Below are 20,380 nucleotides of genomic sequence, written 5' to 3'. Positions count from 1 at the left end.
GATCCCCAAGATCTCTCTTAATGCTGACAGCGACGGGTGGTATATAACTGTAAATCATATACATATTGATCCCGATGGTCCTAATCCTTGTAAACAATTACATCTACAATTCTGCACTCTACTGGAAAGAGACGATCCAGCGTCGTCACTTTCATTTTTAAAGCTCTTATGGGAGTTATTTCACCGGACACACACCGAAAAGCTCATCGACAAAGTGTGCCATCATTTAGAGTAAGAGTCTATAAATACAAATTCACACCACCTTGGATATGAAACACGAATACTCATGTATTCTCCGATGCAAATTCTTCCATTTCATCATTTTGAACCACATCAATTTTGTTCTTCCCTTGTTATTTTGTTCCACGAAAAAGAGATATGAAATGCGATTCAAACCCATCACAGGCTCATGGATGTTATGCGGCCAGATTTGAAGTGGGTTGAGGGTTGCTGTTTTCGAATCAATGTGGTTGACCCTTCGATATGTCAAGAAGAAAATGTATCAAACTACTCTCGAAGTATTCAAGAGTATGATGATGGTAAATCTTTGATGTAATTCGTTAATTATTGTCTGATTGTATAAATATTTTACCGAAACGAGAATATATTACTTTCAGAGCCTGAATGTTATGCTAACCCTGCAATAGATGATGTGCAGATTGATTGTGATGATACTGGCAAATTTACTGCATCTCTTCATGTTGCCAGGTAAAAAATAATGAAGCATCGTTTTCCTACCCTGCTCAAAATTTGTATTGTGGTTAAATTTTATTTGGTTCCTATTATGTGGTTTTTCTTTTAGTCCCTATTTCCCGCTCATAATTGGTTCCAGAGGGACTACTCGTAAGCGTTTGGAGACCGAAACGCGCACGCACATATACATTCCGAAAATGGGACAGGAAGGTGACATAAGTAAGATTTTGTTGACCTATATTCAACCACAGTGTAACCTATATCGTTGTTTGATTGGGGGTGATACTATAGTTATTTCTCATTTATAATAGTTCCTTTGGAATGCTTTTGTGGAATGTTTTTTGACTTGTCAAAGGCTTTTGATTATGCTAACCACAATAGACTACTAATTTAACTCAATAGAATAGGAATTAGAGGAATTCCTCTAAACTGGATGAAGTCCTATATTCATAATCGCACTCAGAAAGTAGTGTTATCAGTTGATGGGTCAAAACATTCATCTGAAGCATAGCAAGTTAACAAAGGTGTTCCACAAGGCTCAACCCTTGGGCCACTCCTCTTTCTGATATACGTCAATGACCTACCTAACTGCTTACCAAATAATGATGGAATAATACCTAATAATAATACTGTTGTATGCTGATGACACTAATGTAATTAATATCAATACAAACACATCCCAGCCTTGTGGAAAAATCTAAATCCGGCCCACTTGCAATAAACAAGTGGTGTACAGACAACCGTCTAAACTTAGATGTAAATAAAAGTAAAATAGTATACTTTACACACAGTAAGAACGTGTCAAATGATCTGATGGTCAAAATCAATGACCAATCAATTGAGCATGTGACAGAATGCAAATTTCTAGGTATTTCTCTATGTTCAAATATTTCTTGGGATACTCATGGAAAAGCCCTTCAACACAAGCTCAGTTCAACTTGCTACTTATTAAGACACCTGTATGAAACTACAAGTAAAACTGTACTACTCAATTTGCACTATGGGGAAATTTATTCAAATATAACCTACAGTATAATATTAGGGGGATCAGCTGCTATTTCTCAAACCATCTTAAAAATGCAAAAGAAAGCTATTAGAATCATTGCCGGAAACCTCACAATGCTCCATCAAGGCCTATTTTCCATGAATTAAATTTCCTACCACTCCTGTGAATCTACATTATGTTTTTAATTCTATACATAACAAATAATATTGGCAACTATTCTCTTAACTCTGCCTATTATCATTATTACACCAGAGAGAGGATGACATCCATTATGGCAATAAAAGAACTAAAGCATTGAAATTAGGACCCAATGAAATGGGCATCAGATTATATAACAAACTAGCCAAAAGTATCAAGGATACAAGGGGAACTGCTGCATTCAGGCATAAATTAAAAATATATCTACAGCGCAATGTGTTCTACTTGGTTGGCCAATATCTCAACAATATTCCCGACCAGTAAGTTCATACTTTTAGTTTCTAGCAATGGTCCATTTCATGTTGGAGATCAATGATTTAACTGAATTTGATATTGCATGGACATGTAACAGCCAATGTTCATGGGTTTGTGCCAAAAATTCATGTAACTATGAGCATCATTTCTTTCATGTATCTTAACTGAGCCTGTGTCTTTGCTCCTTTTTGACGTGCCTTATATCATGTACATACACCACCCACCTGGTATTTTTGTATTGTGATCTCTGGGCAAATAAAAAGTAATAATAATTTAAGGTTAGTTTACTCTGAAGTAATGATAAGCTGAACTCTCTATTTCATGTATACATTACATTGTTGGAAATTGTGCGAGATGTATTGCTCATGATATATTTATTATTTGTACTTTTTCCTGTTTGAAACCGTCGTATTGTAAACTCAGTTCTACCAAGTATATCTAGTATGTGAATAACTTGCCATTCTGGAACTGGCTTCCAGAAACAAAACTGTATTGTGCAATCATTTTTTTATGAATTTATCAATTAAAGGTTGATCAATTAAACTATTTATCAACTTTTTGGAGCCTTTCTTAAGGACTCCTCTGCTCTCATTGACTGCAATTTGTTGAGATTATAGAGACAGTAATGTGGAAAGTGTTAATATTGGCCTCATTAGCCAAGGTTTTGGGTTTAGTTCCTCCAATGGACAGGAATATGCCTAATAACCCTTTTCTGCCCCTAATCTTGAGTTATTTTTGTTTGGCAGAAATGGCTTTCTCGTTCAATGTTGATGTATCTTCAGAATACGCAAATATTAAATCATCGTCATCAGTATTTCAATTCTAGGATTGGTTTACTGCAGCCCTCCATTCTACTCCATTTAATGTCAATCCCCTCATATTGAAATGAAATAATTGACTTTGTAAACAAATTTTCAATCCCCTCAATCCCTGATACTTCCTCTCTGTTTTACATCCTTCTTAGATTGTCCTATGCACATGTCTCTTGGTCTTCCTTGTGGAATCTTTCCTTCTATTATATTCCTAATCAATCCATTGTGCCTCAATGTGTGTCCAATCCATCTATTTCTTCTTTGCTGTAGAGTTCTCCATATGGCTCTATCCCCTTCTGCTCTTCTATATACTTCCTCGTTCCTTACTTTGTCTGTCCATTTAATCTTCAGCATTCTCCTCCAGCCCCATATTTCAAATGCTTCTATTCTTCGCTGGTCGACTTTTTCAATGTTCCAAATCTCTGAGTCATAGAGCGCCATGCTCCGCTCGAAAGTCTTGACGAATTGCTTCCTTGTTTCCAGCCTTAGGTTCTATGAACATTTCCTAATGGAGATACCCATAGGAGATAAAGTCAAGACTCTGGCAGGCATTCTTGGCAAGAATGAGAAACCTCTTTAGGAGAGGCCACGAACCATCATGAGAGATACTTTGCATATGATATGTATTGATTAATTGTTGGGTGCATTGTGATTGTCTAATTATGGTGTATTTTTTCATTTTTTGCGCATCATATTTCATTACAGATCTTTGTCATTTCAGTAGTGATAACAATCCAGTCACTGAAAACAAGTAAGAAACTTTCACCTCCTTTGAAATGTAATGAAATAATTGACTTTGTAATTCCACACACTTTATTTAAAAACACACGACCCAGGTTTCGACGTTGAACGTCATCATCAGGTGGTCCTCATAGAAGCACGCTGGCTATATATACCTTCTGATCATAGGAGGGGGGGGTTGGTCAGAGAGGGAGGTCGGAGGGGTAAAAAGGTTACAATGTAGCTGGGAAGAAAAGAGAATTACATTTTTGATTTAGAAGAGTGGTAGGTCTAGGAGTGGGGAGTGGGAGGGATACAAAATTTCGTTGGCAAGATCATCTTTCCAACGGACACATTTCAAAATTTCTAACTGCTCCAAAGCATCGAGCCTTTGACCTTTTTCTTCAAAATGAATAATTTTTGTCACAAAGTCACTTTTGTGATCACTTTCGATGAGGTGTTTTGCAAAGAGGGATGTTATGTTCTTATTTTTTACACATGTTTGGTGTTCTTTAATCCTTTCTTTAAATTTCCGTCCTGTTTGTCCAATATACTTTGTGCTACAATCCGAGCACTTTAACTCATACACTCCACTCCTCTCGTTTTCGGGGACTTTGTCTTTAGTGTGAGAGATCAGGTTCTTAAGGCATGAACGACTGTAAAAGGCACATTTAATTTTTTCTTCAGGTAAACTTTTAATTACTTTTTGAGAAATAGTCCCAAGATATAGTATTCTCCGCCATTTGGCAGTGGGATCTTTTACATGTTCGGGGTTGTAAATGTGGCTTAAGGCTATTTTTGTAAGTTTATTCCGGTAAAGTTTATTTATTAGATCTTCTGAATACCCATTGTTTACTGCTAACGTTTTAATTACATTAAGTTCCTTATTTACATTGAATTTTGACATAGGGATAGCGGTCAAACGGTGGATCATTGCATGAAATGCCGAAAGCTTTTGGGTGAAGCAATGCCTTGAAGAGGAATTAATTAATTGGTCTGTATACATTTCTTTCCTAAAAATGGAATACTGTAACCCATCTTTGTCTTTAGAAATGGATAGGTCGAGGAAATTCAGGGAACCTTTTTCCTGTTAAACGAGACGCTATATCCCATTATCTACTACTTTTATACGTGGAATTGTCCCATAAACTTCATTGGATCGAGTGGCTATACTTTGATAATGAGGTCCGTCAGAAGTGCAGTGAGATTTCCTTTCAAAAAAGAGCGAAAATGAACCGTAAGCTTGATTTACTACGGAGAAATAAGGAGTCCAGTTCAAAATCAACAAGTTCTAAGTGTGACCATAAGTTTGGGCCTCGAATCGTTAACCTTTCCGGACATTCCTTTTCTAATAGTGAGATTTCTTTGCTAGAAAAAGGCCTTAAGTACGTACCTAAAATTCCAATTTCTGTTAAAAACATTAAAAACCTGGCTGTTGACCTTGAAGTTGCCCTTCAGAAAGAAAATATCACGGTTAAACAAGTTGTTTCCCAGGAGCTCCTTAAATTCTCAAAACTTGGAGTAAAAAAGATGAAGTATTCTACCGAGTACGAGGCCTTAAAGTCCATTAAACATTCTGTGACAGAGAAAAATTTGATCATCCAGAAAGCAGACAAAGGCAGCGCAGTGGTTGTATTAGAACGAAATACCTACATCACGAAATGCGAAGACTTCATCAGGGACAATAACATTGAAGTACTTCGTTCAGACCCAACCCCCAAGTTTCAACAAGAAATTAAGAAAGTGATTAAATCTTGTAACACGTTATTCAAAAGTTGTGAAATGTTGAAACTAGTGCAAATGAATCCCTCAGCACCACGGTTTTTCGGGCTACCTAAAGTTCATAAAAATGGGATTCCGATCAGGCCTGTAGTATCAAATATGTCAGCTCCCAACCACATACTAGCGAAAAGGCTTAATGTACTCTTCAGGGAGGTTTCCAAATTTTCCACGGAATATGGTGTAGTGAATTCCTTGGACCTTGTGAACAAACTTATGAAAAAGGTCATCCCGAAAAAGTGCATGCTTGTTTCCTTTGATGTACGCAACCTTTTCACCAACGTGCCACCCATGGAAGCGGTGAACCTTGCCGAAGACATCCTCATCCGGAAATCCATCCCAGTTCCAGTTATAAGTGAACTTTGTGCATTACTTAAGACGTGTGTTTCCCAAAATTATTTCATTTTTAATGGTACCTATTTCCAACAACCCAATGGTTTAGCCATGGGCTCGCCCTTGTCCCCACTCCTGGCCGATATGTATATGGACAATTTTGAAAAAGTTTTGTTCTCCTCAGCCTACCCTCTCATTAATAATGTATTTTGTTGGTTAAGATATGTAGACGATGTCTTCTGTGTGTGGACAGGTTCTGATAGGCAACTAGATCAGTTTCTAGCACATCTAAATTCTATCAATTCTAATGTACAATTCACGTGTGAAAAAGAGGAAAAAGGTTCCCTGAATTTCCTCGACCTATCCATTTCTAAAGACAAAGATGGGTTACAGTATTCCATTTTTAGGAAAGAAATGTATACAGACCAATTAATTAATTCCTCTTCAAGGCATTGCTTCACCCAAAAGCTTTCGGCATTTCATGCAATGATCCACCGTTTGACCGCTATCCCTATGTCAAAATTCAATGTAAATAAGGAACTTAATGTAATTAAAACGTTAGCAGTAAACAATGGGTATTCAGAAGATCTAATAAATAAACTTTACCGGAATAAACTTACAAAAATAGCCTTAAGCCACATTTACAACCCCGAACATGTAAAAGATCCCACTGCCAAATGGCGGAGAATACTATATCTTGGGACTATTTCTCAAAAAGTAATTAAAAGTTTACCTGAAGAAAAAATTAAATGTGCCTTTTACAGTCGTTCATGCCTTAAGAACCTGATCTCTCACACTAAAGACAAAGTCCCCGAAAACGAGAGGAGTGGAGTGTATGAGTTAAAGTGCTCGGATTGTAGCACAAAGTATATTGGACAAACAGGACGGAAATTTAAAGAAAGGATTAAAGAACACCAAACATGTGTAAAAAATAAGAACATAACATCCCTCTTTGCAAAACACCTCATCGAAAGTGATCACAAAAGTGACTTTGTGACAAAAATTATTCATTTTGAAGAAAAAGGTCAAAGGCTCGATGCTTTGGAGCAGTTAGAAATTTTGAAATGTGTCCGTTGGAAAGATGATCTTGCCAACGAAATTTTGTATCCCTCCCACTCCCCACTCCTAGACCTACCACTCTTCTAAATCAAAAATGTAATTCTCTTTTCTTCCCAGCTACATTGTAACCTTTTTACCCCTCCGACCTCCCTCTCTGACCAACCCCCCCCTCCTATGATCAGAAGGTATATATAGCCAGCGTGCTTCTATGAGGACCACCTGATGATGACGTTCAACGTCGAAACCTGGGTCGTGTGTTTTTAAATAAAGTGTGTGGAATTACAAAGTCAATTATTTCATTACATTTCAATATGTTATGCAAATTCCACAAAGTTACGCCTGAGACAACAAATTTTTTCACCTCCTTCATATGTAGCAGAGTATGGTGTGTTCATAGCTTTATTCAAGGCAGCATAGGGAAAGTAATTGGCCCTCCGGACCTAAATGTTTATGTATGACCAACCAAACCAGCTATACGTATACTATATGTAGTTAAATGTTAAATGTGCTCTTTCGTTTTGCATCAAACTGATCTAAGACCCAAATAGTTACAGTGGTGACCTTAATTTTTATTTCTCAAGTTATACAAAGTTTGTGTAAAAAGTATCGGTGGCAATTTTTTCCTGAAGTGTACGGGAAGTGCTGAATTCAGACCATTAAATTAACCAGTTAAGTGTGTGCTTGATCACAGTTTGTATTTGCATTGATAAGATGACAGTGCACACCATTGCCGCTGAAAATTTGGTGAAACGAAAGATATGCCCTAAACTCGTCCTCCCGTAGGTCTTGACGGACGACCTGGGGCAAAGCCGAGTGTTTGCTTGAGAAGACCTGTAATGGCATTGCAACGATTCCCCAACCCCCTTACAGTAACGACTTGGCACCAGCGGACTATTTCCTATTCCCTATAAAAGTGAAATTCTCCCTCAAAGGACACTGCCATGGGACCCTTGAAATGCTGCCAAAGAAGCTTGTGCCTGTACCCTTAAGGACCTTCCACCAACCAGGAAGGTCTTTGATTTGTGTAATGCTGGCAAAAGTGTTTTGCAGCTCAAGGGATGTACTTTAAAGAATTTTGAGACATTGTAGCATTATCAGAAATGAATCTCATTTTCCAAAACTTTTCCGATACTTTTTTATTCAAATGATGGTACAATTAACAGAATTTTAATGGCTCCAAATTCAAGCTGGTTACTAGGCACTACTGCTGATTTGTTAATGTAGATTATTCTGGATGTACGGGAGTGCCCAAGGAGGAAATAGTTGATGATGTATTGAAGGAAGAGGTGCTGCACTTGAAGGAACATTGATTGTAGTTCTGAGAGGTATATAGCATCATCCAGAAAATTCATAGCACATGCTTCCTCAGCTACTTCAATGTTGTATTATTGCTATTGTGGCAAATGCTTGGTTCTCCAGCTCCATTTCATCTTCTTCTCTTAAATCTCTCCTTCCGAGTGATAGGCTCACAGTACATTATCATTAATGTCATATTGCAACGTGAATAGAAAGCTGATTTTTTTAAATTGGCTTACCCACATAAATTATGTATTTTTGTATAGATTATGTACTTATTGTAATTGGACACCATTATGGTTTTCTTGCCATTACCATGAAAATGTAGATTTTCATTCAAAATCAGTTAATGCAAAATCTCGTGAAATATCTGAAATTATTTATGGCTCATTTTTCGTGTTCCCCAACAGAAATTAAGGGAATGGACCACAAGGGTGTGTCTGCTGCCTGCAGGCGTATTGGCTTGATTGTAATGTCATCTCGACAGAGGCAAGCTTTCACACACTTCCTGTCTCTCTCAATGGCTGGGGAAGATATCCAAAAATCCTTTCTGCAGTTTAAGGTGAGAAGTCCCTTGCGTAGCTAAAGTTATTTTTTTAGTTTTCAAAAAAAGTGTTTTAAAAATATTTCAATAGTTAATTTATGGTATTGAAAATAGAGTTATGGTATTTCAGTGCATGTCAAGGATGATTCAACAGATCAAACATGTGATTCTACTTGGGGTAATTACTCTTATGATGAAAACCATAGCAAAAAGTGTGAAATGGAGGTTTTGTAATTTTTTTGTTTTAAAAGTATCCTGAAATTGATGACATTCATAGAGTCAATTACAAGGGTGATTCGAAAAGTAAGGTCTCCTGTTTTTTTCCTTGAAAAATCAAATTTATTCTCAACTTTGTGTACATTGTAGGAAAGGTTAAGCATTAAGCTATTTTTGTAAATAGTCTCCTTGATGATCGATCACTTTTTGCATCCTTGTAAGCAGCTTTTTAATTCCGGCGTTGTACCTTTCTCCCGCTGCGTTGTGAAGCAAACTGACGACTACGAATGATTTTTACCCGAGTTAAATTTTTCCCCTAGGGCAAGAATTTCAGGAAGTAGAGAATTAGAAGGTGGTGCTTGGCAATGTTGCACCTTGAAATCTAGATACAAGGTCTGCCCCTAAAGTAGTAGGGCTTATTCGATTTAAAAAATATATTGCCAGAATTGATACATTCACTCAAAAGTCTTCGACACCCACACATTGCTGCCGTTGGGCTTTCCATGCCTTGTATGCCTTCTGGAAGGCAGCACCCAGAATGCTGCTAAGTACTCTCGTCACGGCCTGTGGCCACCAAGCCGTGGTGAGGTTCTCTCGGCACAAATTTGACGTGGGAGAAGAGAAAGAAGTCTGGTGGGGCATTGTCTAAAAAATTTGGATCCTAACTCAAGTGGCCAAGAAGCTATTGGCAGATCCACGTTTGAGTTTCCTTTTGTTCGTCCAAATGCACATGCAACACCAACTTTGTACACACCTTTCTCATGCCCATGTTTTCAGTCACAAATTGATGCATATCACTTTAAGGAATGCCAAGTTCATCAGAAGCCATGCAAACACTTACTTAATTTGCGATCCCTGTCCAACAAAACTTTCACTCTTGCAAGATTTTTGTCAGATTTTTAGGTCGAAGGGCATCCTAAATGTTCTGCATCTTCTATTCCCTCCCAAAACCACTTGTGCCCCTCAGAAACAACTGATCTACCCAAGGTGTTATCACCATAAGCTGCCTTGAGCATGCCACGAGTCTCTTTCCTGGTTTATTCCAGTTTCACGCAATATTTGTTGGCGTAGTGTTGTCCCAATAACCAGTTCATGATGGAACGTAATGAGGTCATGTTATAGAGGTTTCACAAACAAACGATCAGCACTCCGTGGTGGCTGGTAGCCAACTGCCACTGGCTTCCAGCCTTTCCCGAGACTCCCCTCTGTCAAACACAGCCGGAGAAACTGCCGCCCATCCGTCGGTCTATCCAGGAAAAAATAAGTCATACTACTTTTGGGACTGACTTAGTGAGAGGAGCAATCACCAAGCACTTTGACTCGTGGCAATCCCCTCTTGTATTTTTAAAACCAACTATTCATTGATATAAAAGTACCTCATGGTTGGAAATCATGGAAAAAGCTTTTTATTGAATTAATCACTGAGACATTACATGTAAAATAAAGATTTATTTTTGTCCGATTTTCAAAATTCAGAAAAAATTGATAGAAATTGAGGGATAGCATCTTGGTGGAATAATTACTACCATTTTTGCTGCATCAAAGAACTGGTAATTTGCTTATATTCTCCACATGCTACAGTGTTTTATAAACAACCTTTATTCCAGTGTTCACATGCCTTGTAATCTCTTAATCTATTTTATTTTCGCAAATATTCTGCAAATGTGTAAAAGTATTCACTTTTTGAATTATTTTCCCCTTAAATTTCTCATATCATTTCCCCTTAAGCCATCAAATGATCCGTTCAAATAAACATAGCCCATTATATTATTCTTTCTCCAGAGTAACACTCACTTACAACTTACCTCAATTTTCTCAGATCTCATCATTGACACTGTCAGGTTCACCATCCCATGGAGCGTGACCATTGAAATCACAAATCCCCAAATGACAACACTTGCACAAACCCATAGCAGCCGAGGAGATAGCGACTCCTATTTTGTTAGTTTTCTTATTCATAATGAAGACAGCACCCTGATTACAATGCGCTCTTATCTTCAACTCCTGACCACAATGAGAAACCATTGCCATCCAATTTCATCAACGTTTATGCATACAGAGTGTGATTCTGAAATCCGGAAAAATTCAATTTGAATTTTCTGCAATATCGTAGTTCCGCTGGAGTTCGTGATTGGTGGTTTTTATAGTTATAGGCATCTAGTAAACAGTCATAATCTCAAAATAGCCGAGATGTTACGTACAAGTGTGGAGTACAATCGAAGAGAATTGAAAGTGTTTGCGCTGGGCGTTTTATTTCAAAATAATTCGATTCTTCTGGTACCCCAGATCAACTGTTTACGGTATTGTGGCTAAGTATAGTGCTTTGGAGAAGTCTGGGGAAGGTTTTGCTTACCCTGAGAGGAAATCTCATTCGAGGAAATGCGTGCTTGTCCGAATTCAAGCCCCGCACCCTGTATACAACAGATGAATTTTATAAGCTTTATTTTTATGAATTTGATGTGTGTACAGCATATGTTCTTAACTAAATTACACCATCAAAACCAAAGCCTAGTAATATTCCAAGCCCTTTTTCACCCTTCTAAATAACCTATAATCCATTCTAAAGGGATTGCCACGATAGTGGACCTACTTTTCCCATTCCCCGCCGCTAGGAAGTGTACTTGTATGCAGTGTACTGATGCACCAAGATGTTTTAGGTGGGATTAAATATAATTAGAGTAATTCCTGGACCAGGATGAATTTGAAAGTGTTTCATGTACCGCATGTCAACAGCAATGAACTATTTTCAAAGTGTGCACCCTATTTTTTTTGACATGCAGCGGGATGTCCTAGAGGTATGCAGAGATAGTCGAGGCATTTGTGAATCACTTTTCCAACGAGAACAGAAGTTGCATTTGACCCTGGGCACTCTGGCCCTTCTGGATAAGGTGGAAAGGGAACAGGCTGCCCAGGCTCTTCAAGATGCATTCGCTGATGTTATCATGTGAGTCCTAACTTATTTAATTATGAAAATGTATCATTACTGGAGTCTATTTCTAGGATTAATTCATTGATTGTCTAATCTGTTAGTAGGTACATTATGTGTCTTGATGATTCCCTGTTTGATATCAGAGTTATGTACTCTGGTGTCCTGTACCTCCTCCTCCTGCTATGAGGGTAATCCCAAAAGTACCCGACTTAACAAAGAAAACACAAAAATTTTAGAAAAAAAGGTATTTATTTTTCAACGTAATCTCCTTTCAGCTCTATAAACTTTTCCCATCAATGTTCAAGAAGTTCGATACCATTTTTACCATAAGAACTGTCTTGCTCCTCAAAATAGCCATTAAATGCCAGTTCTTTAAATGCCATCACTTCTTCACAGTTGGAAAATCTTTGACCACCGAGCCATTTTTTCAAGTTTGCGAGCAGAAAACAATCCAAGGGGGCTATATCTGGCAAATAGGTTGCTTGAGGTGGCAATTCAAACTTTAATTGATGAATGTTTGCCATTGCAATAACGGATTTGTGAGCTGGTGCATTGTCTTGATGAAACAACAATTTCTTCTTAACCAAATGCGGCCGCTTTTGCTTGATATCTTCACTAAAACATTGCAATAAGTTTGCATAATACTCGCCTTTGATAGTTTATCCTTTTCCAAGATAGTCAATGAAAATTATTCCACGCGCATATAAAAAAAAACGACGCCACTGATGTAAACGAAGGAGCCGTCTCACCCCGAGTAGAATCCAGTTCAGCTTTTATATTGGTTGGGCTGAGGCCTTTCAAATAAAAGTATTGTATCCCATTAGGATGACCAATTTTCTCCATTTTCACTAATTCACTGAAAACGTTCACTATTGATGGCTAACAAACAAATACTAAACATATGCTTTATAGGTTGCATACTTTCTAGTACAGTGATATTTTTCAAAGAGCTACCACCATCTCTAGGTCAGGCCGGGTTCTCTTGGGCCCCCCATGTAAAATGCTTGGTATTATGACAGCTTATGATCTGAGAAAATCCTTGGATGCTCAGGGAACATCCTTATAGATGCAGACATACTTCATTTCAAGATATGACAAGGATTCTTGAAAATCTGTTTGGTATATTGTCACTAGATGAGTGACCCTTTTAATTTATTCCTTTGGTAAAATGATTAATGCCTTCTGTGATAATACGAGGCAAGTCTAGAAAATAACCTCTGTTTTTGTGTCACTTGATAATTAGTGGAGGGAGCTGACTGGTCGCTGTATTGATACACACAGTAGGTTAGTATGTCTCGAGCTGAGGTGATTGGAAGGTCGTGCTGCTTGTCATTTGATAACATAGCAAATAAAAATAAACAATACAATTGATATTCCCACCAAATGTGAAATTCATTCAGTAGTAATAATTTTACTGATAAAAACCTCAATGCTGCTGTCATTCATTGGCAAATTTGTGTTTTGTACGGACCAAATGTGATGATGACAAGAGTTGTGTGTCAATGCTGTCATTCGTTTAAGAGTGAGCATTTATGTCCATGATGATGACGGAAGTGGCCACACATCTATGGTGAACAATGAACCGTTCTGAAAATTGACGAAAAGTTCATGAAAACTGATACCTGAAATTTTTAAAAAGATTTCCACAGATTTCTACGACTCTGTTGCATGGAATCGCTACTGAAATGTTAGGCTACTACATGTTTTGTGCTTATCTCGACGAGGAACTTCAAATATCCCGCTGGGGGATCGAGATGGTGCGGGGGCTAACGTACTGGCTTCCCACCCTGAGGGCGCGGGTTCAAATCCCGGCGGTGTTGAATATTTTTCAGAGGTATCTCGATCCCTACTTGAGGTGCTTCGTGGAGGGCACTTTGAGTGAGTACGCCGTCCGTCGGATGGGACATGGGACGTTAAGCCGCGGACCCCTTGGTGCCTTTCGTAAAGAGTAGGCTAATGCCGACGCCGGGTTTCTCTCCACCCTTCATCCTTTCCTATCCTTCCCCTATGGCGCAAATGACCTTAGCTGTCGGTCGCCTCCCCTCAAAACTACTACTACTACTACTCCCCCAAATATGCCGTCATCTTTTGATTTTCTTGCCAGAATTTGAAAACTAGTTCAGAGATTTGGCAAATGTTTAAATCTCTTTGGTGAATATGTGTGAAACAGTAGAGATATGTAGTTTTGAGATGAAAACAGAAAATTTTTCTGTATCTATTCCAGTGTATAACATAACAGAGGTTACTTTCTGTACGGCCCTTGTAAAAAGTCTGACATGAATTTAGATGTACATATTTCATGATTTCTCCAGAAATTAGCGTAAATTTAATAAGAGCTATGGAATCTCTCTCAAGGGTGGTAAGTATTTATTATACTTGTGATCAATGTATACTTTTTTCCTCATTCCCAAGTAGATTTTTATGTAATGGCTTGAGAGGGAATGTAATTGCACGTTCAAGACGCATGGCACATCGTACGAAGTCTCTCATGGCCTTCATTATTCCTGTTTGGCTTGTTTATAATTATTTATTGGTGAAATATAAAAATGGAATTGCCGTAAGAGTAATCCTTCAATGAGTCGCGAATGTCATGACCCATTTGAATAATGAGTTACTTCAATTAGTTGCTTTGCGAGGTGCTCGTTAAGTGAGGTGACACTGTAACAAAAAAAACTGACCATTTCAAATGTAGATTTAAATGAAACTCATTACTGAAATAAAATGTGTTAAAAAAAACACTGATTTATGCCACCATAATCACACCAGTACATAAAAAACTCTCTTGACAAAACCATTCCACTAACTGCTAGTGCCTTGGCTGTGTGCAATGCAATGTTTAGTCAACTGACGGCATCTGTGAAATGCAAGTAGTAGTTTTTATGGGAGGTGACCAACAGCAAGGTCATGTGATGATGGTCCCAAAGAAGGCCCAATAATGATGGATGGGAAAGGAAGGGTGGAGAGAAAACCTACTTCGGCATTAGCCTACTCTTGTCGAAAGGCACCTAGGGGTCCGCAGTTTAGCGTCCCATCCAACGGACGTCGTACTCACTGAAAGTGCTCTCCACAAAGTACCTCAAATAGGGATTGGAATACCACTGGAAAAGATCTCCTGTCTCCAAGATTTGAACCCTTCCGGTGGGAAACCTGCCCATCAGCCACTGCACCATCCCGATCCCCAATCAGATTGAGAATCCACGTGACTTATCATAGAGCATCTGTCTACATTGAGGGTCATTCAAGGTGATCGCTAATTATGCCATAGGCCTAAAATATAGAAGGGCCACTCAGCCCTGCCAAATGTTATTAGGTACTTCAAATATCACAAGTCCAAATGAATACGAATGGAATGAACATCATAAAGAGTGAATTATTTCACACCCCACCCTCTTTTAATTCTTCCATCGTATTTTTGAATGAGTCAAAGTTTGTTATCCTATGTGCAGTCCGTTGCATTTTGAATTATGGACAATATATTTTACTGCATGATTTCATAGGCTACAGTGGATCTTTAAGATGATGTTCAGTATTCTCTAATTTTGTTATAAAAATAAATTTAAAATGAATAAAAATATGAGAACATTAGCACATTAACAATTTCTGTGTGGATACATTTTAAATGCATGCATTTATTTTCATTTGTGATCTTTAGCTGAGATAATACCCCTGGATATTTTTATTAATACTTAGATAAAAAGAAATGTGGGATTACATTTGTAATAACGCATTGTGTTCAGAATAATGCATTACTGCAATTTCTTGGCAAATATTTGGGTGTTAAGCAAATGTATATGGGTAAAATTTTATGCCAAAACTTTGTACGTAAATTATTGCGCCAGGCAACAGTTCCTGTCTCATCTCTGTAGGAAGTTTCTTGCCCAAATCAGAGGTTTTAATGTAAAAATTAATCTCCAAATACAACCAATCAAGTAGACTTAATTTAAAATCTTCCTGTCATTCGGTTAAATGCAGCGGTGATGGAGAAAGTGAAGAAGTTGATGTTTGCTTGTTTTCAATGCAACAAAATGTCTGAATGATTTGAACTCCTTTTCCGATGTTGACTCTGTAGGCCATTGCTCCAAGGATGCAGTCTGAAAGTTCAAATGAAAGGATTGGAATACATGAACGATGATCCTGCTGAGGTCGATGTGCTCTATGGAAAAGTGCAGGTGGTTGTAGGAAATGGTTGTCATGAGGACATTCTTCAGCGGTTAGCAGATGACATTGCTGCATATTTTACTCAGAAGGGTAAGTTTCTTTTGAACAAATTTAATAATCTCAAGAGAGAACATAAATAACAATCGGATATATTGTAAGTGTCAATAATATGTAGCTAAGCTGGAGCAAAGGACACACGAGAAAGAGTTATTGATGTATTAAAGCTCCTTTCTGACCCCCTCCTTGGATGGTGCAAATTGTAGCTCAGATTATTTCTACATGAATCCTCTCAAGAAAGAATATTTCATTGATATTTGGAAAGCAATACTTTTGCTTGCATCCTGCTTGTTTTCTCCCATCGTTCCAAGAGACTGTGATGGCATATTCATTTAGTGGTGACCACCCAGATTTTATTTTTTCAAAAATTTTGATGATGAGGACCCAGTTGATGCTTTTTCAAAGATTCCGGTTTCTTTTATTTAATTTTGTCTTTTTCTATTATTGTATAAATTTTGTTTGGAACCTACTAATTGCAACTTAGCCCTCGGAAGCTTCAGGATGCGTGCAAATCTTATATCTACAGGTTTTGGACCAAGCATGTTGAAAATGAGAGGTTAAATTGAAAAATGGTTTTGCGCAGTTATTTTCTATATTGAATGGTCCATATTAACTAAATGTTTTGGCAAATTAGTTTTGATCGTATTGATAAATTTCCTATATTTTTAGTCCTGGATGGTAAATCTGTTACACAGATTGTCAATGACTCTCTGTTTCTTTTTTACTCAGGGTTCATGCAGAAAGAGTATGAAAGGGTGAAGCTGCATGTCACCTTAATGAATACCATCTTCCGCAAGGAAGAGGATGGATTAAGTGAAGGCGCAAGGCAAGGTGAAGGGAATGATGGGCTTCAAAGGCGAGGCAAGCAGCCTCCCAAAAGGGGGAGGGAGACATTTGATGCATCATCAGTTCTTGAGGTACGTGGGTTATAAGATTATTTTATTATTGTTGGGTGATCTACCGGTTAAGGTAGGTTTTTGAATTGACACAATTACCAAATAAATGTTTTGTTTCTCGCACCCAACATCCTACTCTACAACAAACCCCTCTTTATCTCTAGTACCTTCTTCCTCCTTTCGTCCCATCCAACAGCCCTATCCTGTTCCTTTCCTCATTTGTCTACCATTCTCCCCTCTATTACAGTCTTTAAAATCATACTGCTGATCTATATGCCCTTCATCCATTTTCCCTTCCTCCTCATGATTACCCCCAACTATCCCCTCTCCTCATCTACCATACCCAGCACTACCTCATTTATTTTTCTTTCTGTCCATTTCACCTTCTTCCCACCCACTTTTCAAAAGCCTCCAAACTACTTCTACCATCCTGCTTCATTGACAATGTTTCTGTGCTGTACATAACTACGCTCCGTATCAAAGTTTTGACGAGCCTTTTGTTAACATTCTTACTCAACATCAATTTCATCAATTCCCTCCTTCTTGTGGAAGCCCCTTTGCCCAGTGGAATTCTCTTCCTTACATCACTACCACTTTGACCATTCTGGTCCATAACGTGTCCAAGATACGAAAACTGTTCCACCTGCTCTAGTTTTTGCCCTCCTATTTTAGTTTAAAACTTTGCCTTCCTATTTCTGAAAAATCACTTAACCTATGTTTTATTTATATTTATTCTCATCTCATATCTATCGCACTGAATTTCTAATTAACGTAGCAATTCTTGCAGCCCCATGGCTGACTGACACACTTGAGCTTGGTCATCAGCAAACCTAATTGATTTTATGAATTCCCCACTGACCTTCATCCCTATCTGCAGTTCTTCCCATACCTCTTTAATCATTTCCTCCACATATACGAGGGCGGTTCAATAAGTACCCGTATTTGATGACAAAGGTTGTTCCCGAGGGAAGTTTATGTTATCATCGTGTACTGCCATCTATCAAACGACAGTGAAACAAATTTCAGACTGATTTAAAGGTTAGTTTGGATATGGCAGCCATTCGAGTGAGACATGTTTTGTGATTTTTGCTTAGATGGAAAAAGAGCAGTATTGTTCAGTGATTGGCTTTTTGTTTTTGGATGGGAAGAAATGCAAGGAGATAAAAGCAAAGTTGGATGCTGTTTATGGGGACACTTTGCCATCTATGAGCACAGTTAGATATTGGTTCAACGAATTTAAATGTGGGCGAACATCTGTTTTTGATGAGGAGCGACCAGGACGCCCGGCAGACGTGGTTACCGAGGAAATCATTCAAAAAGTCCATGCCATGATTCTCGCTGATCGACGAACGAAAGTGTGCGAAGTAGCAGAGACCGTAGCTGTGTCGACCGGAACGGCAATTAATATTTTACATGATAAGTTGGCGATAAAGAAATTGTTGGCCCAATGGGTGCCGCGATTGCTCACGGTGGACAACAAGCTGATCCGGAGTTGTCACCACCGAACTGCATGAACTACGTTATGAATTGCTGCCGCATCCCCCGTATTCACCTGATCTGGCTCCCTGCGACTTTTTCTTATTCCCTAACATGAAGAAATGGCTCACGGGAAAAAATTTAGCTCAAACGAGGAAGTTATCACCGAGACGGAGGCGTATTTTGAGAGTTCGACGATTCCTATTTTTTGGAGGGGTTAAAAAAATGGGCGGAACGTTGGGAGAAGTGGATCTTTCTAAAAGGGGACTATGTTGAAAAATGAAAAAAATGTTTTTGAAAAATGGTTTCTTCATTTCTAACACAGGTACTTATTGAACCGGCCTCGTACGTTGAACAGCAATGGTGATAATCGGCAACCCTGCCTTACACTTCTTTCTAACACTGTCCACTATGCCAATATTCCATTATCCTCCCCCAGAGAGCCACCATATCTCATTTCCTTACAACCAATGCTGCATGAATGAATATCAGTGAACACCCAATTACTGCAGTGGTGGCACCTAACATGCATGTACCAAACTGTCCAGATGTGTTAGAAAAAATGCTAATCTTCAGTCTTCTTACTTCCTGTTGTGTTCTGTAGTATAAGTGGTGGAGCATATGGTGTAGTTCGTTTTTGTTAGATTTATCTCTGTCAATACATATCATACATTCCAACTAACCAAGTGAATGCTCACTCTTACTTATCCAGAAATTTCAAGATTACTATTTTGGAGAGCAAGTTATTGGCGCTGTTCAGTTGTCCCAGCGGTACTCAACTGGAAAAAATGGTTATTATCAAATGACTGCCAAGGTTGACCTTGGGTGATAGTCTCCTGGAAATTTGGGAAATATTTAAGCAAATGCTCCTATAATTGGTATGTATTTGTAATTACTTATTGTTATGTATGTTTGGTTAATAAATATATCACACGCCAAGTAAATGTGTTTTGACTTTCATCATATAAGGTATACGGGAAGGTACTATTATTGTGAGAAATGGCATTGAGATTTCAAAGGGAAAACATATGTTCTCCAGTATGCTCATTTTTTCTTTGATCTGTGTGTGTGTGTTTCCATGTTTGTGTTTTTAGGCAAGTTAAATAATAAATTTGATCAGAGTATCATGTAAGTATGCGTTTAAATTTTTTTTAATTAGAGGTTAATTACATTTAGGTGAATGTTGGAAAATCAGAAGTGACACCAGTAATTTTAGGCCCATCCGTTAATTTTAATTGGGGTCAAATCTCATAATTTTTTTTGTATTTCAATTTAAAAATTCATGATCGAATGATTTGCATTGACTGAAAAATTGGAAAAATTTAAGCAAATATTCTTTATCGTGTTTTCGATGAAAAAGGCATTGAGAACCTATTTCAGATTTTTCAAACACTTTTCTAAGAGGGTAGGCTGAGAACTAATGCACACATGCTTGTAGACTACAAACAAAACGACCTCTCCAGAAGCATTCCTGGTGGCATGTGGAAGTAACATTCCCCCTAAACACGCATGTGCAGGTTTGAGGTCGTTACATTCATCCTGTGTATTTTGAGAAGCGGAAGTATGGATACATGTTCTAGTGCTATTTCAACGCGACTTTTCTCTAATCCAGGACTTGACAGCTACCATCACCTCATCATCTAAGGAGTAATGATTACCTTTGAGGTGTCTCTTGAGTCAAGGAAAAATATAAAAGTCTCAAGATGCAAGATCGCGTGAATAAGGAAGGCGTGGAATCAGTTCAAATTTCAGGTTTTACAGAGCCTCTCCAGTTGTGCGTGGACGGGCTGACATTATTGTTCATTAATGAAACCGACACATCCATGGATATTGCAATATGGTTTGCGATATGTATTTGAGTGATTCGCCAGTCATTTTGAATCAAATCTTTGATGAGTTGGCGATGTTTATTGTTTGTGGCAGTGATCGGACGTCCGCTGCGTGTTTCATCAA

The 20,380-nt window shown here is 38.2% G+C and overlaps 1 protein-coding gene across 2 annotated transcripts; it reads left to right on the top strand.

Moving 5' to 3' along the window:
- On the top strand, window positions 1-19,342 carry LOC139690577 (activating signal cointegrator 1 complex subunit 1). Of its 2 annotated transcripts, none has more exons than XM_071588053.1 (9): window positions 1-39; window positions 406-539; window positions 618-708; window positions 803-912; window positions 8,562-8,713; window positions 11,692-11,855; window positions 15,910-16,088; window positions 16,785-16,972; window positions 19,140-19,342. In XM_071588053.1, exons 2-9 carry the CDS (start codon window positions 410-412, stop codon window positions 19,254-19,256), a joined length of 1,131 nt encoding a protein of 376 aa, XP_071444154.1. In that variant the 5' UTR covers window positions 1-39; window positions 406-409; the 3' UTR covers window positions 19,257-19,342. The 2 variants fall into 2 exon arrangements, with proteins under 2 accessions (XP_071444154.1, XP_071444153.1); XM_071588052.1 differs by lacking the exon at window positions 1-39 and adding an exon at window positions 48-231.
- The last annotated feature ends 1,038 nt before the right edge of the window (window positions 19,343-20,380 follow it).

Source organism: Hetaerina americana, unplaced genomic scaffold (genome assembly GCF_022747635.1).
Source record: "Hetaerina americana unplaced genomic scaffold, ioHetAmer1.1.p SCAF_3, whole genome shotgun sequence".
Classification (NCBI taxonomy): Eukaryota; Metazoa; Arthropoda; class Insecta; order Odonata; family Calopterygidae; genus Hetaerina; species Hetaerina americana.
The sequence above is the reverse complement of the archived record's forward strand: the minus strand, read 5'-3'. Positions and strand labels throughout refer to the sequence as shown.